Source organism: Saccopteryx leptura, chromosome 1, assembly GCF_036850995.1.
Source record: "Saccopteryx leptura isolate mSacLep1 chromosome 1, mSacLep1_pri_phased_curated, whole genome shotgun sequence".
Taxonomy (NCBI): domain Eukaryota; kingdom Metazoa; phylum Chordata; class Mammalia; order Chiroptera; family Emballonuridae; genus Saccopteryx; species Saccopteryx leptura.
The window spans coordinates 150,102,110-150,122,037 of record NC_089503.1 but is presented as its reverse complement, the minus strand read 5'-3'; the positions used below and the strand labels follow the sequence as shown (position 1 = coordinate 150,122,037).

The following is a 19,928-nucleotide window of genomic DNA, read 5'->3' as shown; positions in this document are numbered from 1 at the left end:
GAATACAATGGAAGGAATTAAAAGCAGGATGGATGAAGCAGAGAATCGAATCAGTGAGTTAGAAGACACAATAAAGGCATGGAAGCAGAGCAGAAAAAAGAAAAGAGACTCAAAAAGTCTGAGGAAACTAAGAGAGCTCTGTGACAACATGAAGAGAAATAACATCCACATCATAGGGGTTCCTGAAGAAGAAGAGAAAGAACAAGGGATAGAGACTTTGTTCAAACATATTATAGCGGAAAACTTCCCCCAATTAAGGCAGGAAAACATCTCACATGTTCAGGAAGCACAGAGAACTCCATTAAGGAGAAACCCGAAGAAACCAACACCAAGACACATCATAATTAAAATACCAAAGCTAAATGATAAAGAGAAAATATTAAAAGCTGCTAGAGAAAAAAAGACTATCACCTACAAAGGAGCCCCCATAAGGATGACTTCTGACTTCTCAACAGAATCACTTGAGGCCAGAAGGGAATGGCAAGAAATATTCAAACTAATGCAGAACAAGAACCTACAACCAAGACTACTTCATCCAGCAAGGCTATCATTTAAAATTGAAGGAGAAATAAAAAGCTTTACAGACAAAAAAAACCTCAAGAAATTCACTGCAACCAAACCAAGGCTGCAAGAAATGCTAAGGGACCTGTTGTAAACAGATCAAAGGAAAAAAAGAATAAAGCAAAAGAGGAATACAGTTTCAAAGAAAAAAAATGGCAATAAACAATTACATATCAGTAATAACCTTAAATGTTAATGGATTAAATGATCTGATCAAGAGACATAGGGTAGCTGCGTGGATAAGGAAACAGGACCCATACATATGCTGTCTACAAGAGACACACCTTAAATCAAAAGATGCACACAGACTGAAGATAAAAGGATGGAAAAAAATATTTCACGCAAATGGAAATGAAAAAAAAGCTGGGGTAGTAATACTTATATCAGACAAAATGGACTTTAAAACAAAGACCATAGTTAGAGATAAAGAAGGTCACTACATAATGATAAAGGGAGCAATCCAAAAGGAAGATATAACCATTATAAATATCTAGCACCTAATATAGAAGCACCTAAATATATAAAACAGACTTTGATGGACTTAAAGGGCAAGATCAACAGCAATACTATAATAGTAGGGGATTTCAATACCCCATTAACATCATTAGATAGATCCTCAAGAAAGAAAATCAACAAAGAAACAGCAGACTTAAAGGACATATTAGATCAACTCGATTTAATAGATATCTTCAGAACCTTTCACCCTAAAACAGCAGAATATACATTCTTTTCAAGTGCTCACGGTACATTTTCTAGAATCGACCACATGTTAGGACACAAAAGCGGTCTCAATAAATTTAAGAAGATTAAAATCATATCGAGCACTTTCTCTGATCACAATGGCATTAAACTAGAAATCAACCACAATAGAAAAATTGAAAAACATTCAAACACTTGGAAACTAAATAGCATGTTATTAAAAAACGAATGGGTTAACATTGAGATCAAAGAAGAAATTAAAAAATTCCTAGAAACAAACGATAATGAGCATACATCAACTCAAAATTTATGGGACACAGCAAAAGCAGTCCTGAGAGGGAAGTTTATAGCATTACAGGCATATCTCAAGAAGCTAGAAAAAGCTCAAATAAACAACTTAACCCTGCATCTAAAAGAACTAGAAAAAGAACAGCAAGTAAAGCCCAGAGCTAGTAGAAGGAAGGAAATAATAAAGATCAGAGCAGAAATAAATGACATAGAGGCTAAAGAAACAATACAGAGGATCAATGAAACCAGGAGCTGGTTCTTTGAAAAGGTAAACAAGATTGATAAACCTTTAACGAGACTCACCAAAAAAAAAAAGAGAGGACTTAAATAAATAAAATTAGAAACGAGAGTGGAGAAATAACAACTGACACAACAGAAATACAAAATATTGTAAGAAAATACTATGAAGAACTGTACGCCAAAAAACTAGACAACCTAGATGAAATGGACAAATTCCTTGAATCATATAATCTTCCAAAAATCAATCTGGAAGAATCAGAAAACCTAAACAGACCGATTACAACAAATGAGATTGAAACAGCTATCAAAAAACTCCCAAAAAAGAAAAGTCCTTGGCTTCACAAGTGAATTCTACCAAATATTCAAAGAAGAACTAACTCCTATCCTTCTCAAGCTATTTCAAAAAATTCAAGAGGAAGGAAGACTTCCAAACTCCTTTTATGAGGTGAGCATTATTCTGATTCCAAAACCAGGCAAAGACAACACAAAAAAAGAAAATTATAGGCCAATATCCCTGATGAACTAAGATGCAAAAATCCTCAACAAAATATTAGCAAACCGGATCCAGCAATATATGAAAAAAATCATACACCATGATCAAGTGGGATTTATTCTTGGGAGGCAAGGCTGGTACAATATTCGCAAATCAATCAATGTGATTCATCACATACACAAAAGAAAGGAGAAAAACCACATGATAATTTCAATAGATGCAGAAAAAGCATTTGATAAAGTCCAGCACCCATTCATGATCAAAACTCTCAGCAAAGTGGGAATACAGGGAACTTACCTCAACATGATAAAGGCCATCTATGACAAACCCACAGCCAACATCATACTCAATGGGCAAAAATTAAAAGCAATCCCCTTAAGATCAGGAACAAGGCAGGGGTGCCCCCTTTCACCACTCTTATTCAACCTAGTTCTGGAAGTCCTAGCCACAGCAATCAGACAAGAAAAAGAAATAAAAGGCATCCGAATTGGAAAAGAAGAAGTAAAACAATCATTATTTGCAGATGATATGATATTGTATATAGAAAACCCTAAAGTCTCAGTCAAAACACTACTAGACCTGATAAATGAATTCAGCAAGGTGGCAGGATATAAAATCAATACTCAGAAATCAGAGGCATTTTTATACACTAATAATGAACTGTCAGAAAGAGAAATCAAGGAATCAATCTTCTTTACCATTGCAACCAAAAAAATAAAGTACCTAGTAATAAATCTAACCAAGGAGATTAAAGACTTGTACTCGGAAAATTATAAAACATTGATAAAAGAAATCAGGGAAGATACGAATAAGTGGAGGCATATACCGTGCTCATGGTTAGGAAGAATAAACATCATTAAAATGTCTATATTACCCAAAGCAATTTATATATTCAATGCAATACCGATTAAAATACCGATGACTGACTTCAAAGATTTAGAACACATATTTCAAAAATTTATATGGAACCAAAAGAGAACACGAATAGCCTCAGCAATCTTGAAAAGGAAGAATAAAGCGGGAGGTATCACACTTCCAGATATCAAGTTATATTATAAGGCCATTGTACTCAAAACAGCATGGTACTGGCATAAGAATAGGCACATAGATCAATGGAACAGAACAGAGAACCCAGAAATAAACCCACAGCTCTATGGACAACTGATATTTGACAAAGGAGGTAAGGAAATACAATGGAGTAAAGACAGCCTCTTCAACAAATGGTGTTGGGAAAATTGGACAGCTACCTGCATAAAAATGAAACTAGACCACCAACTTACACCACTCACAAAAATAAACTCAAAATGGATAAAAGACTTAAATGTAAGCCGTGAAACCATAAGCATCTTAGAAGAAAACATAGGCAGTAAGCTCTCTGACATCTCTCGCAGCAATATATTTGCTGATTTGTCTCCACAGGCAAGTGAAATAAAAGACAGGATAAACAAATGGGAGTTTATCAAACTAAAAAGCTTTTGCACAGCTAAAGACAATAAGAACAGAATAAAAAGACAAACTACACAATGGGAGAATATATTTGACATAGCGTCTGATAAGGGGTTAATAACCAAAATTTATAAAGAACTTGTAACTTAATACCAGGAAGACAAACAATCCAATCCAAAAATGGGCAAAAGAAATGAATAGACACTTCTCCAAAGAGGACACACAGATGGCCAATAGGCATATGAAAAAATGTTCAACATCACTAATGATTAGAGAAATGCAAATTAAAACCACAATGAGATATCATCTCACACCAGTCAGAATGGCGCTCATCAATAAAACAACACAGAATAAGTGCTGGCGAGGATGTGGAGAAAAGGGAACCCTCCTGCACTGCTGGTGAGAATGCAGACTGGTGCAGCCACTGTGGAAAACAGTATGGAGATTCCTCAAGAAATTAAAAATCGAACTGCCTTTTGACCCAGCTATACCACTTTTAGGAATATACCCCAAGAACACCATAGCACTGTTTGAAAAGAAGACATGTACCCCCATGCTTATGGCAGCATTGTTCACAATAGCAAAGATCTGGAAACAGCCCAAGTGTCCATCAGAGGACGAGTGGATTAAAAAGCTTTGGTATATATATACTATGGAATACTACTCAGCCATAAGAAATGATGACATAGGATCTTTTACAAACAACATGGATGGGCCTTGATAACATTATACTGAGCGAAAGAAGTAAATCAGAAAAAACTAAGAAATATATGATTCCATACATAGGTGGGACATAAAGATGAGACTCAGAGACATGGACAACAGTGTTGTGGGTACAGGGTGGGGGGAGGAGAGGGAGGGGGTTGGGGGAGGGGAGGGGCACAAAGAGCATGGCTTTTCAGCATTTGCCATATTCCCCCTTTAATGTATAGACAGACAGCAAATATTTACTTATGGTGTTTCCACTATAAAGACTGCTGTCTTAGGGACAAATGCTGATGAACTATTTCAGCAGTTCCTTCTTCTTCAAAGACTTATATGACAACATAGAGCTCCATGTTTCATAGGACAGACTCAAGCTCACTCCATGCTCCCTGGAGCTTTAGCACAAGGGAATGCCCTTTTTTTTTTTTCTTTTTCTTTTTTTCTATTTTCTTTCTTTCTTTTTTTTTGTTGTATTTTTTCTTTTATTTATTTATTTTTTGTATTTTTCTGAGGATGGAAATGGGGAGGCAGTCAGGCAGACTCCTGCATGCGCCTGACCGGGATCCACCTGGCATGCCTACCAGGGGGGGATGCTATGCCCATCTGGGGTGTAGCTCTGTTACAACCAGAGCCATTCTAGCGACTGGGGCAGAGGCCATGGGGCCATCCTTAGTGCCTGGGGTGGCTTTGCTCTGGTGGAGCCTTGGCTGCAGGAGGGAAAGTGAGAGACGGAGAGGAGGGAGGGGAGGGAGAGGCGGAGGGGAGGGAGAGGGGGAGGGGTGGAGAGGTAGATGGGCGCTTCTCCTGTGTGCTCCGGCCAGGAATCGAACCCAGGAATCCTGCACACCAGTCCAATGACTCCTATGGGTCTACCATATCATGCTTTTTACTTAAAAAAAAAAAAATTTACATTTCTTTTGAAGGCTGATGAACAGGAGACACCAAATCTTTTTCGCCTGCAAACTACTACCTTCTTTATTAGATCCAGCTAATAACACTGTTTTGTCTTTATCCAAATAGCTCCAGATATATGGAAAAGATTTATATAGGCGGATGGGGATCCTCAAACCCCTCAGCGAGATCTTCTGAGCATGGCTTTTAAGATACCTAGAGGCAGAAAAAGCCCAATAGAGATCAGGGAAACTACCAGCTTTTAGGATACACCCTTAAAGGCTCCAACGCCCCAAAGAGGTCTCATAGGATGCCATCTGGATCCTGCTTCAATAGTGAAAAGGAAGGTCATTGAGCTAAAGCCTGCCAGGCTTACATGCCTCTTTTGTGAGGAAACAGGGACACTGGAGGGTAGGCTTCCCCCTCACTCCTCTAAGGGAGGGTTCAGTCTCTTCCAGCCCTGCTCCAGCCACCTATGACCTAACCTTGCCCAGAAAGCTGGGGTTTGCCACTGAAGGCTAAAGATGCCCAGGGCCGTCGGCCCCATCTATGACACTGTGGACGAGCCTAGGGTATTTCTTCCAAGAAGCAGGTAAACTGATCTCATTTGTACAAGGGCCACTTAACTATGTTTTGCCTGAATAGTCAGGTTTTTTATTCTTCCCTCAAAGATCTCTGTTGTGGGTGTTGATAGTCCTATTTTCTGCTGCTTTGCTTAGTATATAGTGTTTCCTTTATTCCTCCTACCACAATACCCCACTCATATTTCAGGCTGGGACCTACTCCTAATGTAGAGCTCTCCTTCCCCCTTTTGCCAACTTGTATTATGAATTTACCTTTGCCACCCAGCTTAGTGTATCCCAAGGTTCTCTTTACCATGCCACAGTCGCAGAGCTCCAGGGAAAAGCAACCTGGTCTCATCTCTCCAGGCAGAGGAGAACAGAAGCTCCATATCCACGCATGATACAAGTGGCTTTTCCAGTCTACCTGAATCATTACCAGCTAGAAGCAGCTGTCATTGGGACTTGGACATGAGCTGCAAAGTATAGAATGGTGACAACAATTCCAGCGCCATGTGGACTTTTCCTGGATGTGGACTTCCTGGACTCCTGCTCCCTGTGACAGCTCCTAACAGACTGAACTGTGGTTGGGTTGCATTTCTCAGGGATTTGGCATGGTGATGGGGCCAACTTGGACTTGGTGAACATGTTAAGGACACTACTCTTTTATGGATTCTTGCTGTATTGGCCAAGTGTTTGCTTAAAGGCTTTTAATCACTGTAAAAAAAAATAGAAGACTGGATAAAGAAGATGGGGCACATATACACCATGGTATACTACTCAGCTAGAAGAAATGATGACATCGGATCACTTACAGCAGAATGGTGGAATCTTGATAACATTATGCGGAGTGAAATAAGCGAATCAGAAAAAAACAACTGCAGGATTCTATACATTGGTGGGACATAAAAGCGAGACTAAGAGACATGGACAGGAGTGTGGTGGTTATGGGGGGTGGGGGGACGGAAGGAAGGAGAGGGGAAAGGGGAGGGGGAGGGGTACAAAAAAAAACTGGATAGAGGGTGACGGAGGACGATCTCTCTTTTGGTGATGGGTATGCAGCAGAACTGAATGACAAGATAACCTGGAAATGTTTTCTTTGAATATATGTACCCTGATTTATTGATGTCACCGCATTAAAATAAAAATTTATTTATAAAAAAAAAATTTGAAATGGGGTATCTACATTTCCATCGTCATGCTTGATAATATTAGCAATTACTTACCTAATTAGCAAGTAATATTCCTTCTGCCCGTCTATTTTTCAATTTACCTAAAATAGAAAAGTATTTGGATATTCACCAGCCCAAATGATCACGTATAACACCATCAGTCAGTAATGTTTGTTGACCTTCTATGAGCCATATTTGATTCTAAGCCCTGGCAATCTAAGGTAAATGAGGTAGAGCCCCTAATCTTGAGTTATTTATGTTATTCAGTTTCTGACAACCCCTCAGCTGCTTCACTGTCTGCTTTTAAATGTCACATTTTGCCCATTATTCTGTCCGAGTCCATTTTTCTCATTATCCATACTTGTTGAACCTTGCAGCATCCATTTTGCTGTCTGCCAGGAACTCCCACACTTAACTGCCTGTATCCCTCATTTCTCTTCTGGGCTCTGCACCTTCAGACCTAACCTTTCTGCAGGCTTTCCTTGAGTGAATTACTAGTGCTGACTCAGTTCATCACGTCCAGAATCAGGCCCATTCTTCACCTCCTCCTTTCAAGTTTCTCTTTCTGGCATCACCGTCTTTCTAAGCCTGAGTCCTTTGAATCTTTTGGCTCCTCCCTCTCATTTCTTTAAGTCTCTGCCCTTCAAAAATATTCAACTTGGCAGTTATTCCTAAAATGTTTCAAGTCTGTTACTTTCTTCTCTTCTGCCTGTGGTAATTAGATCCTTTTTGGCTTCCCTCTGCTCGCTGACAGGAGCTTTCTGACCTGTCTCCCTGCCTCTGGCCTCCCTGCCTCTGACCTCCCTCTGTGTTAGTAATAATTCCACAGTGAAGTCTGAGCCTCCTAGACGTTTATTCAGAATAAATGGCCACGTCTTCCCATCTCCACAGATGAATCAGATTTCAACCCCTTTTACACGTGACAGTCTGTACCTCACCAGCCACATTCTTACCTGGAATCTTTATTTTTTGTCTGTTAAAACTATTTCCTGTTGGCTGGGTAAGCCTAATTTTCCCTCCTCATGACTTGTTCTCATTTCTTCTTTCCTTCTGCATGGAGTGCTTTTCCCCATTACTGTTCCACACTCACTCGCTGCTTCCTTAAGTCAAGCTTCAAACATGAAGATTCTTCTAGAACTTGTGTTAAATGATCTAAAACCCTTTGAACATTTACTGGAATATAGTAAGTGTTCAGAAGATGCTGTTGTAACCCCAGATTATTATGTTAAAATATTTACTATATAATTAAAACATGTACACATTAAACTATATTTTAAAAGTGTAGTAGTTATTTTTGTACAACTACATTCATCCTGCTTGCTGTGAGCACCCAAGAGGCAGAGGCCATCTGCTTGTCCCTGCACTCCCAGAGCCATTCACCGTGCGTACGTGCCCGGCACAGGCACTCATGACCTGTATGGTGACATGTACAGTGACAGTAAGGGTGATGACAGGGAAGAATTATAGACAGCGTCACTGTGTGCGCCCCGGTGCAAGGTGCTTGTCTCTGTAAGGAGGTAGAGCAGAAGGGAGAGCTGTTCTCTTTGTTACGGTGGGAGAGCAGGCGAGGAGAAGTGGCAGAGATTTACAGAGGTTCTGGACACACTGAGTGTGATCATGATGTTCTAGAAGGCAGCTACAGACAAGGGGCAGCTGTGTAGGAGAGAAGAGGACTGCAGAGAGATGTGGAACGGCCCTCTTCCCCAAACTCAGCTTTGCAATCGGCACCCCCTTCCCCATGTCCCAGGTCTCCGTGTGACCTGAAGCAGGCTGTCAGTGAGAGATGTGCGAATCCGCCGTTGGGGTGGCCAGCATTGTCCGGCCTGTCTGGCCTCTGGGCTCTTCATGTTGTGTCTCATTCTTTTATACAGTTTTGCTCAACAGATCTGATTTTCTGTGTGTGTCGTCATGTGAGAAGCACTCACCTGAGATCTAGTTTACTCATCACTGTTCCTGTGAAGTTGAGTAACTTACACAGTATTTTACATGTGAAAACCATGAGTGAGGAACAGATTTTTGCCATAAATTTCAGTTTTTAGCAAAAATTTGTCCTTGTACTTTGATACTCAGTTTAGCATACTTTTTATTCTTGTTCTGTACACACTTTATTTGTGGGGTTGCATGGTCAGCACATCCAGTCAGAATGACCATACCCATTATTGGACGCAGACTTTTCACTGGCAGTTACGTATTTTGCAGAATCGTAACATTTTATGTTGATCTTTGAAAACAGTGCTTGGCTGGTGTAAATATTCCCCTTATCATATCAGAGCTGTTATAATCTGTCTAATATTGAAGTAGCCCTTGCAGGATCAGCAAATGTGTGTATTCATGGAATAGGCTATGTTAAGGAATAATCTTTTGTCTTTCCAGGTTGGCTGGGGAGTTTTTAAAGCCAAACTATTTGTTCGTTGCTGTTGGACAAGTGGGCGGAGCCTGTGTGGATGTGCAGCAGAGCGTCCTCCAGGTCGGCCAGTACTCGAAGAGAGAAAAGCTTGTCGAGATTCTGCGGAACATAGGTATCTCTCATTGCTATAGTTATTTTTGTCATAATTTTGATTTTTAAAAATTAGCAATTGCTTGGCATAAGTTTTAATAAGTTTGTTTTCATTAGTTCTTCCTTTTCTAAAGCTGTTTTTTTATTTAATGTGTTTACATAGATTCTAGTTCTAAAGCTGTTTTTATAAGGGTTTTTAAGGTTCATTTTTTTTTTGCGTGTAAATTACATAGTAGTGTAGGCCTTTCTCCTCCATAAGGTTAGAAATAGGAAGGATTTGAGTCTTAACAGTATTTGACTAACCCAGCAGAAACGTATTCTTTTTTTTGTTTTAGAAAATAGTAAGGCTGAGTAACATTTTTACATCAAACTCTGCTCCACCCAAAGTGAGTCCTTTGCTGAATCTCTGGTTCCCGGTTTTGCTTCCTACGGTGCCCGTGGTCATAGACGCGGGGCACATGGGCGCCAGAAGGGACTTTAAAGATCTAGTTCTATTTCTTCCCAATACTGGTGAGGAAACTAGTTCCTTTCCCCCCAAAACAGTTTTATAGAAAGTCGTCTGTGTTTTGGTTGGTCGAGAGAGCTGCAGCTTATACCTGGGAATACGGTTGGAATCGGCCATGTGCTGCCTTCTGCCTCCCTGGTTGGAGGGTTATGGGCTGTGCAGCCCTTTCCTGTCTTCCCTTGTGGAATTCTGTTTCCGGTTGAGTGTCAGTGTTGGGTGCTAAGGCAAGAAGCCATCCAGTTTCTAGTCTTATTATATATATATATATATATAAATACTTTTTAAAACAAAATACTTGTTCATCTTGAGTTTAAGAATTTCATTGATTTGCCTCATGATGTTTCATAACATACACTGTTGCACGTGAAGTGGAAACAGTAACTGCTGTGGGCCACATCCTGTTCTGATTGCTTCTTGCTTGTTAAAGCATCATGTTCTCAGAACACCTCTGAGTAGGTTTTGTCACTCTCATTTTAAGGACTAGGACACAGAAGTGCAGAGGGGTCAGGTCAGTGCTCGGTAAGCGGAAGCTCCAGGCTCAGGAAAAACAAACACTATGGTTTTGCTGAAATGAGAGCATGTTTCTCATATAATCATTATCTCACTGTTTTAATATGTGGATTTGTAGAATACTGTTTATTTAGAGAATAATCCTAATGAACTGAATTTTTCAAAAGTGCTGGTTTGCTGTTGAGAAGCCTTTGAGGTTAGTGCATGAGCACTGTTCGTATATTTCTGTATTAAACTATTAACTGTTTTACAGTTTAGAATTTATTGTTGCATTACTTTGCATGGGATATCCATCAGGTATTCCCTCAAATTTCACATAATTTTCTTCATCCTGTTTATGTCCTTTTCTGTTTTTAACTTAAAATATGCTAACTTTCCCCCTTCTGACGTTAACATTCAGTTTTCATTATGTGGAAGTACTGTAACCAACTGCTTTTTTCATAATTTTAATTTTAAATGAACAGGTGTCAGAGATGTTACTGAGTTTATTAATTACCAAGGGAACTAGTAAAATGTTACAGGTAGTTCATGGGAGAATCCAAAGAATGCATATATCAGGGAGGCTTTTTACAGACAGATGCACAGCTAGTTGATATCTACAAAACAATAATCAACCATATTTGAAAGGAATGTTTGTATTTTTATTGCTATCAGTTGCAATAAAGGTATAAAAGAAAAGAAAGACAGTAAAAGGCACAGATAACTCTGGGGTGTGCTAGACACAGCATTATAGCTGGTCACCAGAGCCTGTGACCTTGCTGTGTGGCCTTCTGCTCTGCACATTCCTTTTACATTTGGTTAAGGTGGCAAAGGTGAACATCTGTTCAATGGGATTCAAAGACATCGCCTCTTCACAGTATGTGAAAACCAAGAAGCAAAAGAACACACACTTGTGTTTAGTAATTAATGTTTGAGAATTCTGTCTGTACTCAGTGATGACCATTAATTAATTAACTCAATATAGTCTACTATTTTAAGATACATAAAGCTCATGATCTTGGAAATAATCTTCAGGATGACATCCTAAAAAACATACTGGTAAATAATGAGTAAATTTGGTTGCAAAGATTAACATTTTCATAGTTTTAATTAAACATTATGGAGGACATTAGTTGATTTGACTGGTGTAACCTCTATTTGTTAAGAAAGACAAATCCAAATAAAATGTGTTTATACTATTATTATTATTTATTTTTTTTGTATTTTTCTGAAGTTGGAAACGGGGAGGCAGACAGACTCCCGCATGCGCCCTACTAGGATTCACTCTGCACACCCACCAGGGGGCGATGCTCCGCCCATCTGGGGCGTTGCTCTGTTGCAACCAAAGCCATTGTAGCGCCTGAGGCAGAGGCCATAGAGTCATCCTCAGTGCCCGGGCCACCTTTGCTCCAATGGAGCCCTGGCTGCGGGAGGGGAAGAGAGAGACAGAGAGGAAGGAGAGGGGAAGGGGTGGAGAAGCAGATGGGCACTTCTCCTGTGTGCCCTGGCCGGGAATTGAACCCGAGACTCCTGCATGGCAGGCCAATGCTCTACCACTGAGCCAACCGGCCAGGGCCTATAGTATTCTTAACACTGATAAAACTAGGGAAAAGACATAGATTTTTAAAAGTTATTACATTCGTTTATCAAATATTTTATTATGTGAACTTGGAATTCTAAAATGTTTCTAATTTAGTTCCTGTAGGAAGACTTTTTTGAGAGAGAGAGAGAGAGAGAGAGAGAGAGAGAGAGAAGAGAAGAGAAGGGAGAGAGATGAGAAACATCAACTTATAGCTGTGTGACTTGTGTTGTTCATTGATTGCTTCTCACACATGCCTTTGATCTGGGGGGTGGGAATGGCTCAAGCCAAACCAGTGACCCCTTGCTCAAGCCAGTGACATTGGACTCAAGCCAGTGACCATGGGTTCAAGCCAGAGACCTTGGGACCATGTCAATGATCCCACACTCAAGCCGACAATCCCATGCTCAAGCTGTCAAGCCTACTGTCAAGCTGGATGAGCCTGTGCGCAAGCCAGCAATATTGGGGTTTTGAACCTGGGACCTCAGCATCTACCCACTGTATCACCACTGGTCAGGCCCTGTAGGAAGAATTTTTCAAAAAACTTTAATACAATTAAAATATTAGTTTAGTTTATTTTCTGGGAGTTTTAGGAGTGTTTATCTCAGTGAATTACTTCTCTATTTTATTTATTTCTCTAAACCAATAAGAATTGAGCTCCTTTAATCAAGAGACTTTATAATTGACTTGTTAGTACTGTCCATAAGGTGTCAACATAATGATCACACATCACTATAGGTGAGGACCACTCTGAATTACACACATGGCACTGATAGTTTCAGTCTTATCACATCAGCTGTGGGCCAAGGAGGAACACACTAAATACAAACAGTGATAATCTAGCTGTCGAAGCTGGAATTGTTTTAGATTCTTAGATGAGTCTAACTAACAGTGGACTTTGCAGTTGTTGCCACCACCAGTGGGATGTAGCTTGTCTGACTGGAGCAAATGCAAAGTCAGTGGGAGAGAAAAGGTGACTGAAGAGGTCAGCAGAGCTAGGTTTTGGTTGTCGGGTGGGATTCACCACGGGAACCAGGAAAGGTGATATGAGGGCTCCCACTGCTCAGACTGTTTTGTGCCTGGCTCTCCAGTGACTCAGCTTTGGCCCCAGGCATCTCGCTGGATGACCTCAGAACTGTTGAGGAATGATTCTGATAAAAGCATTATTCTCAAATAAAATGACTGTCTTTAAGACAGCTTATTATTGCAGGAATCAGTTTTCCTTTTGATTTCTCTACTTGCTGTCTGGCATCGTCTTTAGTGATAGCCCTTTGTTTTGGATCCATTGTCTAGTTGCTCAGACAGACTCTTGGAGGTGTCCTTGATTTCTTTCTCTAACTGCACATCTGATCTGTTAGCAAAATCTTCTTGATTCTACCATCAAAATACATACAGCATCCAATAGCTGCTCAGTTAAAACAAATAGCAGCACTTCTTTGCTGAAAGCCTTGCTCTTCCTTTTTCAAAGGAAGTCTTTTCTGGGGCCTTCAGGCCTACGTGAAACAACCTCTGGGTCTCTAGTTGTCACATTCTCTCCCCCTGCTGAGTCCCCAGCCCATGTCCCCAGCCACAACTGCTCATTCTCTTCACATAGACTAGGCACATTCCACCTCACCTCAGTCTTTGTACTTGCCATTTACTATTCCCAGAATGGGGAGACCACATGGGGGCATGTGTTCTCTCTCTCTCTTTCTCTCTCTGTTTTTTTTTTTTTTTTTTTGAACAAGGACACTGTGCTTCCGAGCCTTTGTAATGCTCTTTCCCCAGATATCTGAGTTGTTCACTGTCTTATTATATTTCTATGTCTACTCAGATGTCATCTAATTAGAGAAGATACAGTCTCTTGGGATTCTTTATCCTGCTAATCTTTTTCTTTTTAGGAATTAATGCATAATATTTGTTAATTATCTGCATCCCCACAGTGAGGGCAGGGGCTTTGCTTCATTGCTGTATTTCCAGCATCTAGAAGAAGTGTTTGGTATTTAAATGTTTGTTGAGTAAAGGAAGCCAGATGGTAGGGGGATGGGGAGGGGGGATTATCAACAGTAATGCATTCTTCCTTCCATTAAGGCTATAAGGGTATAACTATCATCTTTCTGGGGTTTTTTGGTTTTTATTTTTAGTGAGAGGAGGGGAGATAGTGTGGCACACTCCCACACACACCCCGACCAGGATCCACCCGGCAGTCCTGCTGGGGCCAATGCTCAAATCAAACAAACTATTTTTCGTGCCTGAGTCTGATGTGCTCAGACCAACCAAGCTATCCTCAGCGCCTGGGGCCGATGGTCAAACTGGCTGAGCATCTGGGTATGGGAGGGGAGGAAAAAGGGAAAGAAGGGAGAGTGAGAGAGGAAGAGAAGCAGATGGTTGCTCCTCTTGTATACCCTGACCAGGAATCGAACCTGGGACGTCCATACACTGGGCTGACACTCTATCCATTGAGATAACCAGCCAGGGCCTGTAACTATCATCTTTCTAAGGTAGGGAAATTCCTTGTGTGGAAAAATCTCTGGCTCATGCTTGAATTTCTTCCAATTAAATACTTTAAGCTAGCAAGTAAATAATCTTTGATGCACTAAGACTCTGGAAGAAAGTTATTCCTTAATTTTCTCTATACCTATATAAATAAAGTAGTTTGAATCAAGAGGTAAAGTTAGAACATGAAATGTCCTATTTATCAGCTCTGGTTGGATGCCATTATTATAAATATCTTGGAAAATCAAGGCAGAATGTAAGATCGGATTGTCTTAGGAAGGACAGAGCAAAGGCATTTATTTGTAGAGAGGGAAGTGAAGGACCCAAGACAAATTTAGAACTGCAGAGGTAGGTGGGCATCACTTCTCTTTCCCTCGGCCTTTTCTTCCTGCTGTTATCCTGGGAAGGGCAAAGGGCGAGATGATTACTTTAGTCCCTAAAGCAAGAAACAGTCCTTGTCTCTTTATCTTTGCCTTTCCTCTGTTAGGGAAATACTTGTGCCCCTGTAGCTGCCTGGCCTGGCTGGTTGACTGGTCTAGGCGCTGGGACCGAAGTGGTGGATGACATGGCTTCTTCCTCCTCCTTACCCCCTCTTACTTCCTCTGAGGTTTTCAGTTTGAATGTTAATTGTTGTCTCACTGTCTTGTAGGTGATGAAAGAACCATGGTCTTCGTTGAAACTAAGAAAAAAGCAGATTTTATTGCCACTTTTCTTTGTCAAGAAAAAATATCAACAACAAGTATTCACGGGTGAGCAGATTACTATGGTTTCCAAGGGGGAGGAACCGCTCTTTGTCATTTCTTCAGAAAGATGCATATATGTAACTAACAGGATATAATCCTAGGATTAGTTTTCAGAATTCTCAGACTCTGAACCGTTCCTCTTCATCTTCACTTTAAGTTTTATTAGGACTGAGTGGCTGGGATGGATGTGCTAATGGTTTATCTTAAGACTCTTCCTCATGAGGGATGTTAACTTATCACTGTTCTCTGGTCCTTAGATCTGAGTTTTTCCTCTGCTGAATCAAACCTTCTTGATGTCTGACATTTTTGTATTTTTCTGAAGTTAGAAGCAGGGAGGAAGCCAGACTCCCGCATGCATGTGACTGGGATCCACCCAGCATGCCCACTAGGGGGCGATGCTCTGCCCATCTGGGGCATTGCTCTGTTGCGGCCAGAGCCATTCTAGCACCTCAGGGGGAGGCTATGGAGCCATCCTCAGCGCCTGGGCCAACTTTGCTCCAGTGGAGCCTTGGCTGCAGGAGAGGAAAAGAAAGAGAGAGAGGAAGGAGAGGGGGAAGGATGGAGAAGCAGATGGGTGCTTCTCCTGTGTGCCCTGGCTGGGAATTGAACCTGGAGCTTCTACATGCCGGCCCGATGCTCTGCCACTGAGCCATCTGGCCAAGGCCAATGTCTGACTTTCATTTTAACAGAGGGCTTAAAAACATAATTTTAAAACAACTTTATCATTATTTTACTAGTAGGTATAACATATTAGTGAGTATGTAGAATTCTGAGATTGTATGTTTTTTAAAATCTGTTATCTTTTAAGCAAGCATTCTAATCAAGTAGTTGTATTATTTTCAAAACTAGAATTATTAATAGAGGTTATTAATAGGTGAGATTTAACAGTTGTCACACTTGAGTTTATATTTTGGCTGTATGTATTAGCTGTACATCATCTATAAGTGGGGATACTTGTTCCAGCCCCCAACTATCCTAAGAACTAAAATGATATGCTGAAGGGCATTAGTATAATTCATGGTATGTGAGTAGACATTAATGTTAAATGCATCTGTTTCTACCATATTAAAAGAAATGTATCTGTCGGCCTTTAAAGGTTCTCTTTGTATTTTCTTAGAGCTGTCCTAAAATCCCTGCTTTCCTTTCTTCCAAGTGACCGGGAGCAGAGGGAGAGGGAGCAGGCTCTCAGGGACTTCCGCTGCGGGAAGTGCCCGGTTCTGGTTGCTACTTCCGTCGCTGCTCGGGGGCTGGACATTGAAAACGTTCAACATGTTATCAATTTTGACCTTCCTTCCGCCATCGATGAATATGTTCACCGAATCGGGCGCACTGGTCGCTGTGGGAACCCTGGCCGAGCCGTCTCCTTCTTTGATCCCGAGTCAGACAGGCATCTGGCGCAGCCTCTAGTGAAGGTCCTGTCGGACGTAAGTATAAAGGTTTTTTTTTGTTTGTTTGTTTGTTTGTTTGTTTTGTTGGGTTTTTTGTATTTTTCCAAAGTTGGAAACCGGGAGGCAGTCAGACAGACACCCACATGTGCCCGACCGAGATCCACCTGGCATGCCCACCAGGGGGCGATGCTCTGCCCATCTTGGGGCGTTGCTCTGCCGCAATCAGAGCCATTCTAGCGCCTGGGGCAGAGGCCACAGAGCCATCCTCAGTGCCTGGACCAACTTTGCTCCAATGGAGCCTTGGCTGCAGGAGGGGAAGAGAGAGACAGAGAGGAAGGAGAGGGGGAAGGGTGGAGAAGCAGATGGGTGCTTCTCCTATGTGCCCTGGCCGGGAATCGAACCTGGGACTCCTGCACGCCAGGTTGATGCTCTGCCACTGAGCCAACCGGCCAGGGCTAAGTATAAAAGTTTAACACTGAATGGAGAGTGTTCCTACCTTAGCGTTGACAGTAGATCTGCTATACGTGTGTATATTCAGGAAAAGTACGTTGTTCCCACCGAGACTTGACTCATGCTGTACACGAGGTTCGTCTGTTTCTAAAGGCTCAGCAGGATGTGCCTGCATGGCTGGAAGAAGTCGCCTTCAGTACCTACGTCCCTGGCTTCAGTGGGAGCTCACGAGGAAGCATGTTTGCCTCGGTGGATACCAGAAAGGTCGGTTGAGACAAACAGTTCAGAACTTGGCTTCTAGTTGCTGCTTGGAGATGTGCCTAATACTGTGAAGTAACTATAATATTCAATATTTATGTAAATCATTGTTTATATACCTAAAATAACACTCTTTCTTTAAAATTTTGAGTACATAGATATTTGTGGTCTTAAAGGTGAAGAATTACATTGAGATTTATGCTCAAATGTTCTCCTTTACCAAATTTGCTGGCATTTTAAAGTCTAATTTGGGATCTTTGGAACTTTGTGTGGGAGCTCTTTATTTTGGCACCCTGAGCACACTTTTACCTAGGACAGTATTCTAGAGGTAGAGTTGTAGTTTTTTCCTGAGGGGTCAGTTTATTGGGCAAGAGAAATAGTATCTGAGTCATTAACTATTTATGCTTATTTGTTGACATAGAGAGCTTAAGTTTCTGCATTTGCCAAAACTGTTGGCTTGAACTGTTTTTTCTTGACATATTTGGTGCAATTTAGATGTCCCGGGTGGCCATGGGTCTCTTCCAGCAGGCTGTGTTTATCGGGACTGTGTCTGGGATAGACGTGGAGGAAAACCTCGCGTCCCTGCCCTTTGTCTGGGCAGTGCCACCTTGGAACTGCCAGACAAGTAAACCTTTCTTTCTTTCTCTCAAAGAATTACCAGGGCAAGAGCATCCTGAGCACAGCAGGGTTTCCCTCTTCACAAGTCCCTCACCCAGTGGATGAGGAGTCGTGGGACTAACGCGAACCAGCCTCCAGCCTGTGGTTCGGTCCGCGCAGAGGAGGAAGCAGTTTTGATTTTGTCTTTTAACAAAAGTGTGAAGCCAGCACACTCGTGCCTCCTATCGTTCTATTCTTGCTCCCACCCTTAAAGTCCTTACTGACCAGTTATGCTAGAAGTTACAGCATTGCCGTTGCTGATGCGCATGGGCTGCCCAGGAAGACGAAGGCATTGGAAGTGTGTTGCTGTTTCCAGTGTGTTCTTCAGAGGTTGAGACTTGTTTCATGTCTCAGTGCAGTGTTTGTTGATCCTCTTAACAAGCAGTAGGATAGATTATATACTTTTGGTTAAAAATTATTGGGTCTCATTTTTACTTAAAAGGAGGCTTTCCAGCTATGGAGTGTCACTGAAATGGAAGAACATGGTTTCACGAAGCCACAGTGAGAGAACGCCTCTCAGGGTGGTTCTAATACTAGGTCATCAGACATGTAAAGGACATAGTTCCGTGTTGACTGTGTGAGCTCTGTACTTAATGACAACAGATGTTTGTATAATATGCAGACTTTTCCTTGAAAATAAAGGATGAAACTTCCCCCTGAGTTTTGCACAGCACTTTTAATTTTGTTTACATATCATGGTTTTCAACGACTTTATTTGAAATTTTGTTTTATGAAACCAGTGAACAGTCTTACATAAATTAAATATTAGTGTATAATATACAGTGATATACAGATGGAATGAGGAAAATCACTCTTTGAACTCAGGCTTGATCAATAGAAAACAATGTTGTTTATTCTTGCCATAATTAATTTTTCTGATATTTTAAGATTGAGGGGAACAACCCTTTTTTCACTTACCATTATATATCTTTTTTTTTTTTTTTTTAAAGAAAGGCAGACTGCCACATGCAGCGCCTCACTTGGATGTGTCTGGAGTCTTGGAAGCTTGACTACCCTACGTTCTCCTACAAATGGAGCTTGAGACTTGTTTGGAGGTTCTAGCAGGGGAGCGCAGCTACTCGTATACCCTTGACCGAAGAACGGTCCTCTCCTCTAGCGGGGAAGGTCGTCCTCTTCGACCGAGCGCGCAGCTTCGGGAGGGATGCACATGGAGTGGTGAGGGAGGAAGGGGACACCCGCCTAGCCAGCCAGATCAGCCGAATCAACCCTGGCGATCAATGGGGTGACAGATGTCGCAGCCAGATCGCCCTCACATCCACTATTATATATCTTAAACTTACAATGTCAAGAATGTAAGTTAAATCATTTAAAGAAGGAACCAAAACATTAAGACATAAAACAGGTGTAAATATTAGACAAAAACGATCAGTTTTGAGAGCATGTTAATCGGGAGCTCGAACGGCAGGCAAGGAGAAGCACCCAGTGACTGCAGTGCACCACCCCATGTAGCTCCTCCCGTGCGCACGGGTGGGAATACCGGAGGGCAGGTGCGCACAGGACAGCAGAGCACCCAGAAGGGAAGTTCAGCTGATAGAAACACGGGAAATACCTCACATGTCATACTCTCACCTCTGGAAAAGGCCAAATGAGGGAGGTGTTTGCTTTGTTACTGTAATATCTTCATTTTCTCTTCCGGTTTGTTTTGTTTATAGAAATCATTTGTAGGCCACTTCTATTTTTTTTAAATCATTTCCTCAAAGAGCTTCCTGGCCTCAGCCTGATTGCTTTAAAAATCCTTCCCCGCTGGGTCAGGTTACCCTCACAACATTACTGAAACCAAGGTAAAAAGGGGAAATAAAATCACACACAGC

The 19,928-nt window shown here is 41.4% G+C and overlaps 1 protein-coding gene across 3 annotated transcripts in view; it reads left to right on the top strand.

Moving 5' to 3' along the window:
* DDX4 (DEAD-box helicase 4) overlaps positions 1-18,632 on the top strand; it is a 61,253-nt gene extending 42,621 nt beyond the window's left edge. For all 3 annotated transcript variants that reach the window (XM_066360835.1, XM_066360836.1, XM_066360834.1), the window contains 5 exons: positions 9,429-9,574; positions 15,250-15,349; positions 16,497-16,767; positions 17,335-17,445; positions 18,101-18,632. In XM_066360835.1, the coding sequence (XP_066216932.1) occupies positions 9,429-9,574; positions 15,250-15,349; positions 16,497-16,767; positions 17,335-17,445; positions 18,101-18,178 (706 nt within the window). In that variant the 3' untranslated portion in view covers positions 18,179-18,632. The remainder of the gene's footprint in view (positions 1-9,428; positions 9,575-15,249; positions 15,350-16,496; positions 16,768-17,334; positions 17,446-18,100) is intronic.
* The last annotated feature ends 1,296 nt before the right edge of the window (positions 18,633-19,928 follow it).